Here is a 16,876-nt window from a genome sequence, read left to right on the forward strand (position 1 = left end):
CTAATTACAATTTCAACTTGAGTTGAATGGGAGTGTTACGAAACCGATTAGACTGCCAACTGTGAACACGGTGCTCGCTAAGTCTAGGGGGTAATCTGACTCCACGTGTCCATTAATGTGACAAGTAAGCGTACGCGACCAGGTGTTGAATGCATGTACCCAGGAGACACCAGCACATCTCTCTTGACCTCTTGGTCGGCCAGTCCAAACAGATCATTATTTGTTCAGATGGTGGATCAAACGGTTACAAAAAGGAACAAATAAAAAAAGGCATGCCCAAACTAAAAGACTAAAAAACAAACGATAGGCCTCGTGGCCATCAAAGAAAACCATCAACCTCACAGATTTCCCAGCTGGGACGTTGACAGTCAATCACCTTAATTGGCAGCACCTAATGTGCTCAGAGGCTTCGTAGCAGAGCACAGCCCCTGACCCAGTTGGTTGCTGCTGCCCCCTGGGGATGAGGTGTGGAAGTGTAGTATGTTGTTTTTGTAGTATGTTGCATCTACTTATAATCCTAAAACCTATACTCCTAAAACCTATACTACCTAACCCATTCCATAACAGAAGTCAATTCCAAAATTCTGAATTGAGCTCAACCCTGACACACACACAGCAAGGCCATTCCTCCAGGGAGTTTCTCTGTAGTTCTGAGAGAATCGGCAGGGATGTGAACTAGAGTAGGCTGGGAGTCTGCTTCTCCGTTTCGCGCTCTTTCATCCATCCCTCACTCTCCATTTCAAACACTACACATTGTGGATGCACTCCCCGTTGGGCAACTTGTCTCATATTTCAAATATAACGGCAGTAACTACATCAGCAGCAGCTTCAGCAAATGACTACTTCCTTGGATTTGTTACACCTGTTAAGCCCCATGTACAACCCTCAGCATTTTCCTGAGGTCCTGAAGATATAGTGGGCCCGCTCTTCTTTCCTCCTCCTCCTCTCCCTCTTTACTCGCCTCCATTGGGGTGTGTTAATTTCACTCTGGACTGTAATTACTTCTCTCCCACCAAAGCCGTCAGGTCCTCCCTTTTGTCTCCCGTTCGCCCTTTTATTGCTCTCGTTTGTTTAAATATGCCCTGCGGCCGACAGGCAACCTGGCTCTTTGCGCTCCCTCTGTCAGGGGTGGTTAGTCAGAGGAGAGGAAGGGAAAAAAACAAGGAGAGAGGGGAGATTAGGGCCAAAGGCCGGCGCCTAAAGCAGAGCGGCTGCCGACTGGCATTTATGTACAATTTAGCCTACCACATACACACTCAGCGCTTGGTGGAGCAAGGCAGCAAAGAAACACACACTCGCACGGTGCGCCGCAACAACGGCATACGAAACCACACTAAAAACAGGGTCCCTTCAGACAAACATACAGCTCTGCTTTGCCTTGCCTGGACGCAACCTGTCTCACCTCATTAGCACGCTCTTTATCTTTTCCTGAGCTCTTCAACCCACTGTGTGGGAGAGGGAGACACTAAACAGAAGGGAAATCTAAATCATTCAACATAGCTCAGCTCTCAAAAGGCACCAACACCACTTATTTTTGTCTGGAACTTCCAAGTATATTTTAAGCGCAACTGCCAACCGATGACGCACAAGAGCCTGACACTCGAAGACATTCAAGAGGAGACGTGTAAAGAGCTTGACACCATGTTTCTCTTTTTGTTTTGGAGAAAATAGAATAGGAGAGACAGGAAGGGAAGTCTGAACAGTGAGTTTACCTGTCCCAGGACAGGACCCAGAGGTGGTCCGGGGGCAGCCTGCCCTGACCTCACGATGGCCCGGATCACACCCCCCATGTCCACCTTCTTCACAGCCTTAGCGGCCTTGGAGATCTTGGACATCGTGGCCTGTCTCGAACGCTCTCTATCCGCCCGTCTGTAAGGAGAAACAGAGACTACAGAGTTAGAAACCTGAGCAGAAAAGGCTATCAACTTCACCCACCAAAGACACTTTTAAACAACTCATTTACAAACATGCCGGGTTCATTCAAATATCCCACACAGTCTAAATCGATAGGAGATACCCCTGGGCTAAACCCTGGTTTTCTATTTCGTAGCAGTCGAGTAATTAAACAAATCTTTGCATTCGATCTCCCCGCGAGAGTCACCTGGTCTCCTGAAGGGCGTTTGTGATGTGGATCAGTAAGTGTCTGAATGAAAATAAAGGCCTTGGGATGAGGACTGTCTCCACTGCATCTAATCTGATACCAAGCCTGTATGACTTATAGCCACCTCGTCTTTCTATACTGATTTCTGCATAGCCCCCACCAGCAGAGGTCATGGGTCATTTGGAACCCAGCCAAGACACGGTCAGGCGGATAAGTGACAGAATTAATAAAAAGGAGTTGGAGGCATCATCACTCCACAGTGAGGGATCTTTTTCATTCCACCTTCAAATGCATTTACCAAATTACCAGTCGTTAGTGCAGTGAGGAGAGTGGGCTGAACTCTTGGCCCTGGTCCACAGAAGGAGGCAGAACACATAAATAGCAAGCCTGTAGACTGTAATCCCCACTTGGAAAAGACCACAGCTATAAAACCCAGAGATCAATGGGTGTAGACAAGAGACAAGTAGGGAATTTTAAGGTTTAGCCAGGTGATATTGGGTGAGACCCGCATTCAATAGAAGTTACAGCTTCAATGGAGGTGGAGAGGAGACCTAAAAACAATTCAGTTTGGGCAACAGAGGGTAACCAATTAGATTAAGAAGAGATGAAGAGCAGAAACAATCGAAAAGATACAGCTGAGCGCTTTGGTGTTTCAAAGTAGCAGAAACTTTTCCAATAAGAAGTTGTGATTCTATGTTGTGTAGCTACAGTTGTTTAAGTGAAAAGTAATTGTGGGGCTTTGTAAAAATGTTAAATGGCATTAAGCTGGTTGACTAACTTTGGGGCAACAAATACCCTTTAGGTTTTAAGAATGAAACTCTACCCCTTGCCTTTAAAATGTCACTCACGTCCGCCACTACATTTCGGCAGTCAATTTTGTGCTACTCATCTAACTTGCAACTCCACTGTTAAAGAATCATGTAGCAGTTTAAATCGATTTGTGAACAAGTCAGAAATCGAGAGGAGTCCAGCATGCATCAACGAGCAGGGTAATCTCCCCAATTTCAGGTTGGGGAAAAAAGCAATGCGCAATGACCAAAGAAATAGCACGAGTGCTGAAACTGACAAACTGCCTTAGAATGGTATTCAACCCGAGATACACAAATGCCAACACACATTGACCAGCCGGTGAAATGCAAGGGAAGATGTGGAATTATGTTACCACATACTAGAAAATAAATTAGGAATGGCAGTGAATGTGAGGTTAGAACTCTAATTTTGGAATTATACTTAACAAAAATATAAAAAAGCAACATGCAACAATTAACGATTTTACTGAGTTACAGTTCATAAGGAAATCAAATCGATTGAAATAAATGAATTAGGTCAAAATCTATGGATTTCACATGACTGGGCAGAGGGCCAGGCCCAGCCAATCAGAATTAGTTTTCCCCCACAAAAGGGCTTTATTACAGAGAGAAATACTCCTCAGTTTCGTCAGCTGTCCGGGTGGCTGGTTTCAGACGATCCCGCAGGTGAATAAGCCGGGTGTGGAGGTCCTGGGCTGGCCTGGTTACATGTGGACAGCGGTTGTAAGGTCATTATGACGTACTGCCATTTTCTATAAAACGACGTTGGAGGCGATTTATGGTAGAGAAATTAACATTAAATTCTCTGTCAACAACTCTGGTGGACATTCCTGCAGTCAGCATGCCAATTGCACGCTCCCTCAACTTGAGACATCTGTGGCATTGTGTTGTTTGACAAAACCGCACATTTTAGAGTGGCCTTTTATTGTCCCCAGCACAAGGTGCACCTGTATAATGATCGTGCTGTTTTATCAGCTTCTTGTTATGCCACACCTGTCAGGTGGATGGATTATCTTGGCAAAGAAGAAATGATCACTAACAGGGATGTAAACACATGTGCACCAAATTTGATCGACATAAGCTTTTTGTGCATATGGTGTCTAGAATATTTTATTTCAGCTCATGAAACATGGGACCAACACTTTACATGTTGTGTTTTTATTTTAGTTCAGTGTACATTTGTAGTTTGAGGAAATTAGGTGTCATGCTTTAATGCAGTGGTTCACAACCTTTTTCGGTTACTGTATCACCAACTGAATTTAAATTGCTCTGCTCGGAGTACCCCTGAAGTATCCCCTCATGTGCATTTGACCAGTAAGCCTATGGTCTCATGGAGTCTTCTCAAGTACCCCTGTGGATACACCACAACTCCAGAGTATGAATAATGAAAACAGCAGTTCCCTCTCAAAATGAAATTGTTTATCAGAAGGCTAAGCGCAGAGGGCTCTTGAAGCACTGACCTAGATAATAGCAACAACTGACAACACATTTCACAGAACTGCATCGTGCATTCCGAAATCATACCTCGGACTCAATATGCTCTATTTTAGAGCTAGGCAGCTGAAACACTATTTGAAGGTGATACGTACTGCTATTTCTGCAACTACTACTAGTCAACCTACCATTGATGAGCATGCTAAAATACTTGAGGCTGGATAATCCTTACCAATTAAGGAATTAAATGTTTTCTCTGGCCATACACTGATCAAAAAGGGGAGCAATAACCTCTATGGAACAGCCAAATTGGCACATCATTTGAAGATACAGTTGCTTCAGAAAGTATTCAGACCCCTTGACTTTTTCCACATTTAGTTATAGCCTTAACCTAAAATTGATTCCAAAAATCCTCAGCCATCTACACAATAATGACAAAGTGAAGAGGTTTTTCGAAGTTTTTACAAATGTATTAAAAATAAAACAGAAATACCTTATTTATATATGTATTCACACCCTGCTATGAGGCATAAATATTGAGCTCTGTAGCATCCTGTTCCCATTGATCATCCTTGAGATGTTTCTACAACTTGATTCGAGTCCACCTGTGGTAAATTCAATTTAAATGGACATGATATGGAAAGGCACACATCTGTCTATATAAAAGGTCCCACAGTTGACAGCGCATGTCAGATCAAAAACCAAGTAATGAGGTCGAAGGAATTGTCCGTAGAGCTCCGAGACAGGATTGTGTGGAGGCACAGATCTGTGGAAGGGTACCAAAACATTTCTGCAGCATTGAAGATCCCCAAGAACACAGTGGCCTCCATCATTCTTAAATGGAATAAGTTTGGAACCACCAAGACTCTTCTTAGAGTCGCCCGCCTGGCCAAACTGAGCAATCGGGGGAGAAGGGCCTTGGTCAGGGAGGTTACCAAGAACCCAATGGTCACTCTGACGGAGATCTGGAGTTCCTCTGTGGAGATAGGAGAACCTTCCAGAAGGACAACCATCTCTGCAGCCTTTATGGTAGAGTGGCCAGACAGAAGCCACTTCCACCAAAAGGCAAATAAAGACTCAGACCATGAGAAACAAGATGCTCTGGGCTGATGAAACCAAGATGAAACTCTTTGGCCTGAATGCCAAGCGTCACATCTGGAGGAAACCTGGCACCATCCCTATGGTGAAGCATGGTGGTGGCAGCATCATGCTGTGGGGATGATTTTCAGCGGCAGGGACTGGGAGACAAGTCAGGATCGAGGCAAAGATGAACGAAGCAAAGTACAGAGAGATCCTTGATGAAAACCTGCTCCAGAGCGCTCAGGACTTCAGACTGGGATGAAGGCTCACCTTCCAACAGGACAACGACCCTAAGCACAGAGCCAAGACAACGCAAGAGTGGCTTCAGGACAAGTCTCAATGTCCTTGAGTGGCCCGGTCAGAGCCCGGACTTGAACCCGATCTAACATCTCTGGAGAGACCTGAAAATAGCTGTGCAGCAATGCTCCCCATCCAACCTGACAGAGCTTGAGAGGATCTGCAGAGAAGAATGAGAGAAACTCCCGAAATACAGGTGTGCAAAACTTGAAGCGTCATACCGAAGACGACTAGAGGCTGTAATTAGAGGTCGGCCGATTATGATTTTTCAAAGCCGATACCGATTATTGGGGGGCCAAAAAAGCCGATACCGATTAATCGGCCAATTTAAAAAATCTTTTAAAAAATGTATTCGTAATAATGACAATTACAACAATACTGAATGAACACTTAATTTAACTTCATATAATACATCAATAAAATCAATTTAGCCTCAAATAAATAATGAAACATGTTCCATTTGGTTTAAATAATGCAAAACAAAGTGTTGGAGAAGAAAGTAAAAGTGCAATATGTGCCATGTAAAAAAGCTAAGGTTTAAGTTCCTTGCTCAGAACATGAGAACATATGAAAGCTGCTGGTTCCTTTTAACATGAGTCTTCAATATTCCCAGGTAAGTTTTAGTTTGTAGTTATTATAGGAATTATAGGACTATTTCTCTCCATACGATTTGTATTTCATATACCTTTGACTATTGGATGTTCTTATAGGCACTTTAGTATTGCCAGTGTAACAGTATAGCTTCCGTCCCTCTCCTTGCTCCTACCTGGGCTCGAACTAGGAACACATCGACAACAGCCACCCTCGAAGCAGCGTTACCCATGCAGAGCAAGGGAAACAACTACTCCAAGTCTCAGAGCGAGTGACGTTTGAAACGCTATTAGCGTGCACCCCGCTAACTAGCTAGCCATTTCACATCGGTTACACCAGCCTCATCTTGGGAGTTCATAGGCTTGAAGGGGTGGGTATAATTTGTGGAACGTTCCAACAGGAATCTGTTCCAAAAAACGTAAAATAAAAAGGTTGCCAACCAACAACGCATACAAAGTAGCAACGCATACAAACCTAGCTAACTAGCTGCCGAATAGGCATCAACTCACCACGTAGCTTATTCTTAATGTTTGTCCATAGGCAACCAGAGTGAGGACAGACATTTTTCGGAATAAACGTGATGAGTGAAAAACGCAATGAAATAGACCACTCACTACCCGGTATCTTATATTTTTGTATGCGTTGTTTGTTGGCAACCTTGTTATTTACGAAGTTTTTGGAATAGATTCCTGTTGGAACGTTCCACAAATTATACCCACCCGGCTTGAAGTCATAAACTGCTTGAAACACAGCGAAGAGCTGCTGGCAAAACGCACAAAAGTGCTGTCTGAATGAATGCTTACGAGCCTGCTGGTGCCTACCACCGCTCAGTCAGACTGCTCTATCAAATATCAAATCATAGACTTAATTATAATATAATAAACACACAGAAATCTGAGCCTTAGGTCATTAATATGGTCGAATCCGGAAACTATCTCAAAAACAAAACGTTTTTTTTTTCAGTGAAATACGGAACCGTTCTGTATTTTATCTAACGGGTGGCATCCCTAAGTCTAAATATTCCTGTTACATTGCACAACCTTCAATGTTATGTCATAATTACGTAAAATTCTGGCAAATTAGTTTGCAACGAGCCAGGCGGCCCAAACTGTTGCATATACCCTGACTCTGCGTGCAATGAACGCTAGAGATGTGACACAATTTCATGTTAGCAGGCAATATTAACTAAATATGTAGGTTTAAAAATATATACTTGTTTATTGATTTTAAAGAAAGGCATTGATGTTTATGGTTAGGTACATTGGTGCAACGACAGTGCTTTTTTCGCAAATGCGCTTGTTAAATCAACACCCGTTTAGCGAAGTAGGCTATGATTCAATGATAAATTAACAGGCACCGCATCGATTATATGCAACGCAGGACACGTTAGATAAACTAGTAATATCATCAACCATGTGTAGTTAACTTGTGATTATGTTAAGATTGATATCTTATAAAAAACTAAGTTTAATGCTAGCTAGCAACGTACCTTGGCTTCTTGCTGCCCTCGCGTAACAGGTAGTCAGCCTGCCATGCAGGCTCCTCGTGGAGTGCAATGTAAGGCAGGTGGTTAGAGCGTTGGACTAGTAACCGGAAGGTTGCAAAAACGAATCCCCGAATCCCCCCTGAACAAGGCAGTTAACCCCCGTTCCTAGGCCGTCATTGAAAATAAGAATGTGTTCTTAATCTGACTTGCCTAGTTAAATAAAGGTGTAAAATATATAAAAAATAAAAAAAAAGAATTCGGCAAATCGGTGGCCAAAAATACCGATTGTTATGAAAACCTGAAATCGGCCCTAATTAATCGGCCACTCCGATTAATCGGTCGACCTCTAGCTGTAATCGCTGCCAAAGGTGCTTCAATAAAGGACTGATTAAAAGGGTCTGAATTATATGCATTCACTACTGTAAGTCGCTCTGGATAAGAGCGTCTGCTAAATGACTAAAATGTAAATGTAAAATGTAATTAGAGGTCGACCGATTAATCAGCATGGCCGATTCATAACAATCGGTAATTGGCATTTTTGGAAGCCGATTATGGCCGATTACATTGCATTCCATGAGGAAACTGCGAGGCAGGCTGACCAACTGTTACGCGAGTGCAGCAAGGAGCCAAGGTAAGTTGCTAAGCTAGCATTAAAAAAAACAATCAATCTTCACATAATCACTAGTTAACTACACATGGTTGATGATATTACTAGTTTAACTAGCTTGTCCTGCATTGCATGTAATCAATGCGGTGCCTGTTAATTTATCATTGAATCATAGCCTACTTCGCTAAACGGGTGTTGATTTAACAAGCGCATTTGCGAAAAAAGCACTGTCGTTGCACCAATGTACCTAACCATAAACATCAATGCCTTTCTTAAAATCAATTCATAGAAGAATATTTTTTTAGTTAAAGGAAATTCATGTTAGCAAGCAATATTAACTAGGGAAATTGTGTCACTTCTCTTGCGTTCATTGCACACAGAGTCAGGGTATATGCAACAGTTTGGGCCGCCTGGCTCGTTGCGAACTAATTAGCCAGAATTTTACATAATTATGACAAAACATTGAAGGTTGTGCAATGTAACAGCAATATTTAGACTTATGGATGCCACCCATTCGATAAAATATGGAACTGTTCCGAATTTCACCGAAAGAATAAACGTTTTCCTAAATGATAGTTTCCGGATTTGACCATATTAATGACCAAAGGCTCGTATTTCTGTGTTTATTATATTATAATTAAGCCTATGATTTGATATTTATTGTTGTAATTGTCATTATTACATACATACATGTCGTAAGTTTACATACACTCAGGTTGGAGTCATTAAAACTCATTTTTCAACCACTCCGCAAATTTCTTGTTAAACTATAGTTTTGGCAAGTTGGTTAGGACATCTACTTTGGGCATGAAACAAGTAAGTGATCCAACAATTGTTTACAGACAGATTATTTCATTGTATCACAATTCCAGTGGGTCAGAAGTTTACATACACTAAGCTGACTGTGCCTTTAAACTTCTTGGAAAATTCCAGAAAATGATGTCATGGCTTTAGAAGCTTCTGATAGGCTAATTGACATCATTTGAGTCAATTGGAGGTGTACCTGTGGACGTATTTCAAGGCCTACCTTCAAACTCCGTGCCTCTTTGCTTGACATCATGGGAAAATCAAAAGAAATCAGCCAAGACCTCAGAAAAAAATTGTAGACCTCCACAAGTCTGGTTCATCCTTGGGAGCAATTTCCAAACGCCTGAAGGTACCACGTTCATCTGAACAAACAATAGTACGCAAGTATAAACACCATGGGACCACGCAGCCGTCATTCCGCTCAGGAAGGAGACGTGTTCTGCCTCCTAGAGATGAACGTACTTTGGTGCGAAAAGAGCAAATCAATCCCAGAACAACAGCAAAGGACCTTGTGAAGATGCTGGAGGAAACAGGTACAAAAGTATCTATATCCACAGTAAAACGAGTCCTATATCGACATAACCTGAAAGGCCGCTCAGCAAGGAAGAAGCCACTGTTCCAAAACCGGCATAAAAAAGCCAGACTACGAATTGCAACTGCACATGGGGACAAAGATCGTACTTTTTGGAGAAATGTCCTCTGGTCTGATGAAACAAAAATAGAACTGTTTGGCCATAATGACCATCGTTACGTTTGGTGGAAAAAGGGTGAGGCTTGCAAGCCAAAGAACACCATCCCCACCGTGAAGCACGGGGGTGGCAACATCATGATGTGGAGGTGCTTAACTGCAAGAGGGACTGGTGCACTTCACAAAATAGATGGCACCATGAAGAGGTAAATTCTGTGGATATATTGAAGCAACATCAAGACATCAGTCAGGAAGTTAAAGCTTGGTCGCAAATGGGTCTTCCAAGTGGACAATGACACCAAGCATACTTCCAAAGTTGTGGCAAAATGGCTTAAAGTCAACAAAGTCAAGGTATTGGAGTAGCCATCACAAAGCCCTGACGTCAATCCTATCGAAAATTTGTGAGCAGAACTGAAAAACCGTATGCGAGCAAGGCGGTCTACAAACCTGACTCAGTTACACCAGCTCTGTCTGGAGGAATGGGCCAAAATTCATCCAACTTACTGTGGGAGCTTGTGGAAGGCTATCAGAAATGTTTGACACAAGTTAAACAATTTAAAGGCAATGCTGCCAAATACTAATTGAGTGTATGTAAACTTCTGATGCACTGGGAATGTGATGAAAGAAATAAAAGCTGAAATAAATAACTCTACTATTATTCTGACATTTCACATTCTTAAAATAAAGTGTGGATCCTAACTGACATAATACAGGGAATTTTTACTACGATTAAATGTCAGAAATTGCGAAAAACTGAGTTTAAATGTATTTGACTAAGGTGTATGTAAACTTCCGACTTCAACTGTGTGTGTGTGTGTGTGTGTGTGTGTGTGTGTATGTATGTGTATATATATATATATATATATATATATATATATATATAAAATAAAATTTGGCCGCTAAATCGGTATCGTCTATTTTTGGTCCTCCAATAATCGGTATTGTCGTTGAAAAATCATAGTCGGTCGACCTCTAGTCTGAAAACGTTTATGTAAATGTGATCAGCTTAAAAAATATATAAATTAGCAAACATTTCTAAAAACCTGTTTTTGCTCTGTCATTATGGTGTATTGTGTGTAGATTGTTGAGGGGGGAAAAAACGATTTATTCAATTTTAGAGTAAGGCTGTAAGCTAACAAAATGTGGAAAAATTCAAGGGGTCTGAATATTCTAATTTCTGTAAATAACACACAAAGGAATGTCAACTTGGCCTGTACCCTCTTAGCCTAGTAATCAGTCAAAGGCAGAGAGACGGACACCAGTTTCATATGTCATCAGAGCAAAAAAGCTTTGCAAGTCAAACACTGTGACGTTATGCAGAGCCGGTCTAGATGAGATTAAGATTGGACTAAACAAAGGCAAAAGGAGATCTTGTGATAAATACAGATACGAACATAGACAAAACACAGAAGAGAATAATCATGATTAAAAGCTGATAATAGTGCACAGAGGAAAAATAGCGACAAACCACCAATTACAAAGTAATCCCGTTGGTAAGTTCCCCTTGAACGCTGTAGTTTGTAGATTGCAGGCTAGGCTATATTTCCATAAACGAGCACATCAAATGCAAGGGCACCAACCCCCAGCTGCATAAAAGGTTGTTCCAAGTGCAACCCATTTTTCAGGCAATAGCCTATTTGAAGGCAGAAATAGCATAAGCAGCACATTTCAAACCGAAATCCATCAAAGCCTGATTTAGCCAAGTACTTTTTAGGGGTAAAGTGAAAACAGAGATAAGCGACAACAATATTGTGAAGAGATTAGCCTTTATATGGTCTCTCCCACCTCAACATGCCTGAAACTTATTTTGACAACCTGCCATTTTAATCTCCGAATTTGGCAGACTACCAGAATGAGAACTTCAGGAAACTGGAAGCAACTAGCCTAGGTGTCAGTGACAATATTTGTTTTTTCAAAGCCATATTGCAACTGATTGGGAAGTGGGAACTGACAAACAAGTTGGGACATCATTGGAGTACATTACAATTCACTGCAGTCCATGCCATGTTATCCCCAGACATACGGCTTGCGTCGAAGTTTAAACAGTGATGACCAGAGCGGTCACGATCTACACATTCGAACTCAAAATCAGTGGTTTTCAAAGTCAACTAAGAAATCTGGATTTTGACACAGATGGCATGGCCTATCTAAACAACAAACTGGCCATTTCAAAACACATGAGAACACACCTAGCTTTTGCTGTACCTATTTGATATTGTGAAACTATCCTGATATGGCTGTGTTAAGATGTCAAGTTATCTTTTAACTATTCGGTTTCCCTTGTCACACATTAGCATTCAAACCAAGTTCAAACTCTCCAGCACCAGAGATGAATACCGAATGCAGTTAAGTCAAAGCGTCAGGCAGTCTGGATGCCAGACAAAGCACCCCAGAAGTAACGTTTTGGAGAAATCCTCCAAAATGTTAACTGACAAGGCAATAGATCACTCTACCAAGCCCAAGCTTAAAATATTGACTTCATTTTTGTAATCTAGCATACACTCTTAATCAGAGCGACAAATCTTAAAATAGCTAGGTGAAACAACCTTATGGGGCGGGGGTGGGATGTCTCCTCCAGGGGCTGCTCCAGCAGTTTACATTTCCATCTGTAATGCCGTGCATGTTTCTATTACCTGAACAAGCCCAAGGGGTCCTGATCAGATATTATATTATTTCCCTCATCTTCACTGATGAGAATGAGCTGAGAAGCAGGAAAAAGCTCTTTTCCAATAGGCATCCACCATATATCTCCTCACTAGCTTTAAGCACCAGCTGTCAGAGCAGCTCACAGATCACTGCACCTGTACATAGCCCATCTGTAAACAGCCCTTCCATCTACCTACCTCATCCCCATACTGTATCTATCTATCTATCTATCTATCTATCTTGCTCCTTTGCACCCCAGTATCTCTACATTCATCTTCATTCATCTTATTGCCTTAACTTACCTCATTTGCCCTCACTGTATACAGACTTTTTGTTTTCTTTTGTTCTACTGTATTATTGACTGTATGTTTTGTTTATTCCATGTGTAACTCTGTGTTGTTGTATGTGTCGAATTGCTATGTTTTATCTTGGCCAGGTCGCAGTTGCAAATGAGAACTTGTTCTCAACTAGCCTACCTGGTTAAATAAAGGTGAAATAAAATAAATATTGATTTCTGTGTTATCATTGACGCTATCGCCATTTTAAAGTAGACATCCCCACCCAGTTGGCTACTTTAAAAATGGTGGAAGCCGTCAGAGAGAATAAAGTAGACGGCATCGGTCAAAATTGTGATTTATGACCCTATGTCCGGATGACGCGTACATGCCCAAATAAGGGCATCCGGTCAGGACATCCTGGCTGGAAGGTGTCACGTGGTTAGGGCCATATAGTTGCATCCTGTTCCGTCATGTGTTAGTGTGTTATTTTATACCTATATTGCATCTATTCCTTTGAAGTTGTCATGATGATTGATGTGTAGGGACCTCGTTGAACTGGGGGGGGTTGTGTTTGAACATTTCAAAGAGGATGGCCCCACACCCCACCTATTTTATTGCTCTTAGGGTTGTTGTCTATGAAGTAGGAATGTCTGGGGGGGGGGGGGGGGGGTTTGTGTTGGCGGCAGACGCCTTATAAATAAGACCCAGAACAACACATGCGGTACCCAGAACACTAAACAAGATTTAAAAAATAAAACCCTGAACATTAAACAGAAAATGATGTCTCCTAGGCCAATTCTCGGGGTACTATGTGCCTCTTGTCACGAACCCAATGATGAAAGCATCAAGGACCTTTTGTGTGAGGCACCTGAATGTTTTAAAGGAGTTTTGGATACGAGTGATGGCCATATGACTTACATATTCCAACCTGAGGATTCAACTGTTTAGATTTTCACAGACAGCGGTCCCAAACCCCTTTATCATGCAAAACCCGGGGTTTTTTCTCCTGTGCTGCGTACGAGAGAATGGCTTAAGATACGGCTAGCACTCTGTCAAATTGAGCAGGCCCTGAGAGGTACAACCGTGCCAGGCTATGCCTTGGAAGAGCTTGTGGGTGGGCGCAATGATTTGAAAGCCATAAGGATCTCTTCAATGGCGTATAGCCCCGACTCTAAAGTGACAATTTTGGCATGTGAACATGTTGATAGTACAAATGCGACGAAGTCTGTCAGTTCATATGTATTTTCCAAAGCCTGCTAGGATGTGAACTTTTTTATGCCAGTGTTTAGTTTTAAATGGATTGATTACCCTATATTCATAACCTTGATGAATAAGCTGGACAGTCTTTTCCAAAATCGTGAACAATTACGTCGCTGGCCGCTTCTATCCTTAAGACATACCCAGTCTACATGTAAGATGTTTGATCTATCCATGGAGTGAAAATGTACGGAGCCTTGACAGAGCGTGTGTGGGATATCCTGCGAGGAAGAGAGCATGTCTTGACGAGGGGGATTGGAAACTGACGGGGGGTCAGGGACAACCCTATAACAGGGCCCTTTATCTGTAAGAAAGGAATAGTAAAAATATTTAAGTCATTATAGCATGTTTTAAAAAGGTCTGTACTAAAGATTTAGAATTGAAAAAAGGGTATTAATGCTATATCTCACCCCTTAATGAACGGGAATCTGTCTTTTCTCTCTGGCCCCGTTCTGTCGCGGAGAAATGCAATGTCTTATTTTATACGAATATAGTCTTTCCTACAACAACATGTTAGAAACATTAAAGGTTATTAAAAAGTGTAGTACTGTGCCAGGTAATGGCGGCTGACCTGCTGTACAACAATGTTTCTACATAAAAAACATTATTGCATGTTTCAATATTGCGCAGTACATTTTTTAAAACTAATTATAAGCTGTTTTAAAAAGGTCTGTACTAAACATTATGAATGAAATAAATGATTTTAAAGCTGTATCTCACCTTTAACGAAGGGACTCTGCCTTTTCGCTCTATCAACATGCCCGTCCCGGAGAAAAAAGGATTCCGGACAGGCGTGTGCGGCGGGCGTGTGCGGGGCATGTATGTGTGTGTGTTTCAAAACAAAAAGGGGGTGGGGGGTGTGTGTCTCAGCATGGGGGCTTTTGAAACCATAAGGATAGGGATGCTGTTTAGGATTGGGTGTGCGTCTCTTCAATTGGGTTTGGGCACTTTCGTTTTTATTACCACACAAGCCTTTCAAATAAGTATTTCTCACCCCCAAGGATGTGGGAGGCTAAAAAGTCAAACAACCCTGGCAGAATCTATCTTGTCAAGACAACCTCCTACGGTTTAAAACATATGTTATTTCTAATCAGTGCCCCCCAAAGCTGTGCTATGAAGCATCAACGCAATACCGGCAGACAGAATATGTCGAGACACCCGCCTGTGGTTTTTGGGTCTCTAGACATTATGTGGTACTTTATATGACCATTTTTGCATACAGGATATCGCCCGAAAAACAGCACCCCCGCTCTGTAAGCTCATTGCAGAATCTCTCTCTCGTTAGAGTACGAAAGGCTTAAAGCACAACTCCAGACACCAGGCCAACAGCCAGAAGAGATATCAGCCCAGAACAGCTAAAAAGATCAGCTGTGAATCCGTCCTAATGGAGCTTTCTGAAGGTGAGTTAGTGAAAATAATATTAGATTTGGAGAGGTATTTTCAGGGAATTGTATGGATATTAAAAATGTGATATTATTGTAGTTGTTGTATTATTGTAGTCCCTTTGTTAAAGGTGAGATACAGCTTTAAAACCATTTATTTAATTCATAATATTTAGTACAGACCTTTTTAAAACAGCTTATAATTAGTTAAAAAAACAATTACTGCGCAATGTTGAAACATGCAATAATGTTTTCCATTCTCTCGTACGCAGCACAGGAGAAAAAACCCCGGGTTTTGCATGATAAAGGGGTTTGGGACCGCTGTCTGTGAAAATCTAAACAGTTGAATCCTCAGGTTGGAATATGTAAGTCATATGGCCATCACTCGTATCCAAAACTCCTTTAAAACATTCAGGTGCCTCACACAAAAGGTCCTTGATGCTTTTATCATTGGGTTCGTGACAAGAGGCACATAGTACCCCGAGAATTGGCCTAGGAGACATCATTTTCTGTTTAATGTTCAGGGTTTTATTTTTTAAATCTTGTTTAGTGTTCTGGGTACCGCATGTGTTGTTCTGGGTCTTATTTATAAGGCGTCTGCCGCCAACACAACCCCCCCCCCCCCAGACATTCCTACTTCATAGACAACAACCCTAAGAGCAATAAAATAGGTGGGGTGTGGGGCCATCCTCTTTGAAATGTTCAAACACAACCCCCCCCAGTTCAACCCTACACATCAATCATCATGACAACTTCAAAGGAATAGATGCAATATAGATATAAAATAACACACTAACACATGACGGAACAGGATGCAACTATATGGCCCTAACCACGTGACACCTTCCAGCCAGGATGTCCTGACCGGATGCCCTTATTTGGGCATGTACGCGGCATCAGGACATAAATCACAATTTTGACCGATGCCGTCTACTTTATTCTCTCTGCCGTCAATGGCAATGTCAATGCTAAAAAGGGTTATATCCATGATGAGTCCTTCATCTATATGACAGCAGGCACAACTCCGAATAAAGTATTTTTTCAAAGTAGTCGAAATGCCACGTACGCCGAGTCACTGGTTTGGTAGTGCTCTCCCATGCCATCCTTAGGAGGGGTGCATCATGACTTGCCAGGCTTTTTTCTCTATCCTCTACTTGAGTGGGTTGTGTCACTGATATTATCTTCCTGTCCGGTCTTGCGTCGCCTCAGGATCGTGTGGTGGTGGAGATCTTATCTGGTGCATTTCCCCTGTCTTATCTGGTGTCCTGTGTGATCTTAAGTATGCTCCTTCTAATGCACCCATCTCTCTCTCGCTCCCCTCTCGGAGGACCTGAGCCCTAGGACCATGCCTCAGGACTACCTGGCCTGACGACTCCTGGGTGTCTTGTTCCCAGTCCACCTGGTCGAGCTGCT

At 42.1% G+C, this 16,876-nt stretch overlaps 1 protein-coding gene across 3 annotated transcripts in view; it reads right to left on the minus strand.

Moving 5' to 3' along the window:
* The window catches only part of mrpl11 (mitochondrial ribosomal protein L11), a 59,543-nt gene that overhangs the window by 26,324 nt on the left and 16,343 nt on the right, over positions 1–16,876 (minus strand). For all 3 annotated transcript variants that reach the window (XM_014199662.2, XM_082975176.1, XM_045718116.2), the window contains exon 2: positions 1,713–1,869. In XM_014199662.2, coding sequence (XP_014055137.1) covers positions 1,713–1,835 — 123 coding nt within the window. In that variant the 5' untranslated portion in view covers positions 1,836–1,869. The remainder of the gene's footprint in view (positions 1–1,712; positions 1,870–16,876) is intronic.

Source organism: Salmo salar, chromosome 05 (assembly GCF_965601325.2).
Source record: "Salmo salar chromosome 05, fSalSal1, whole genome shotgun sequence".
NCBI classification, from domain to species: domain Eukaryota; kingdom Metazoa; phylum Chordata; class Actinopteri; order Salmoniformes; family Salmonidae; genus Salmo; species Salmo salar.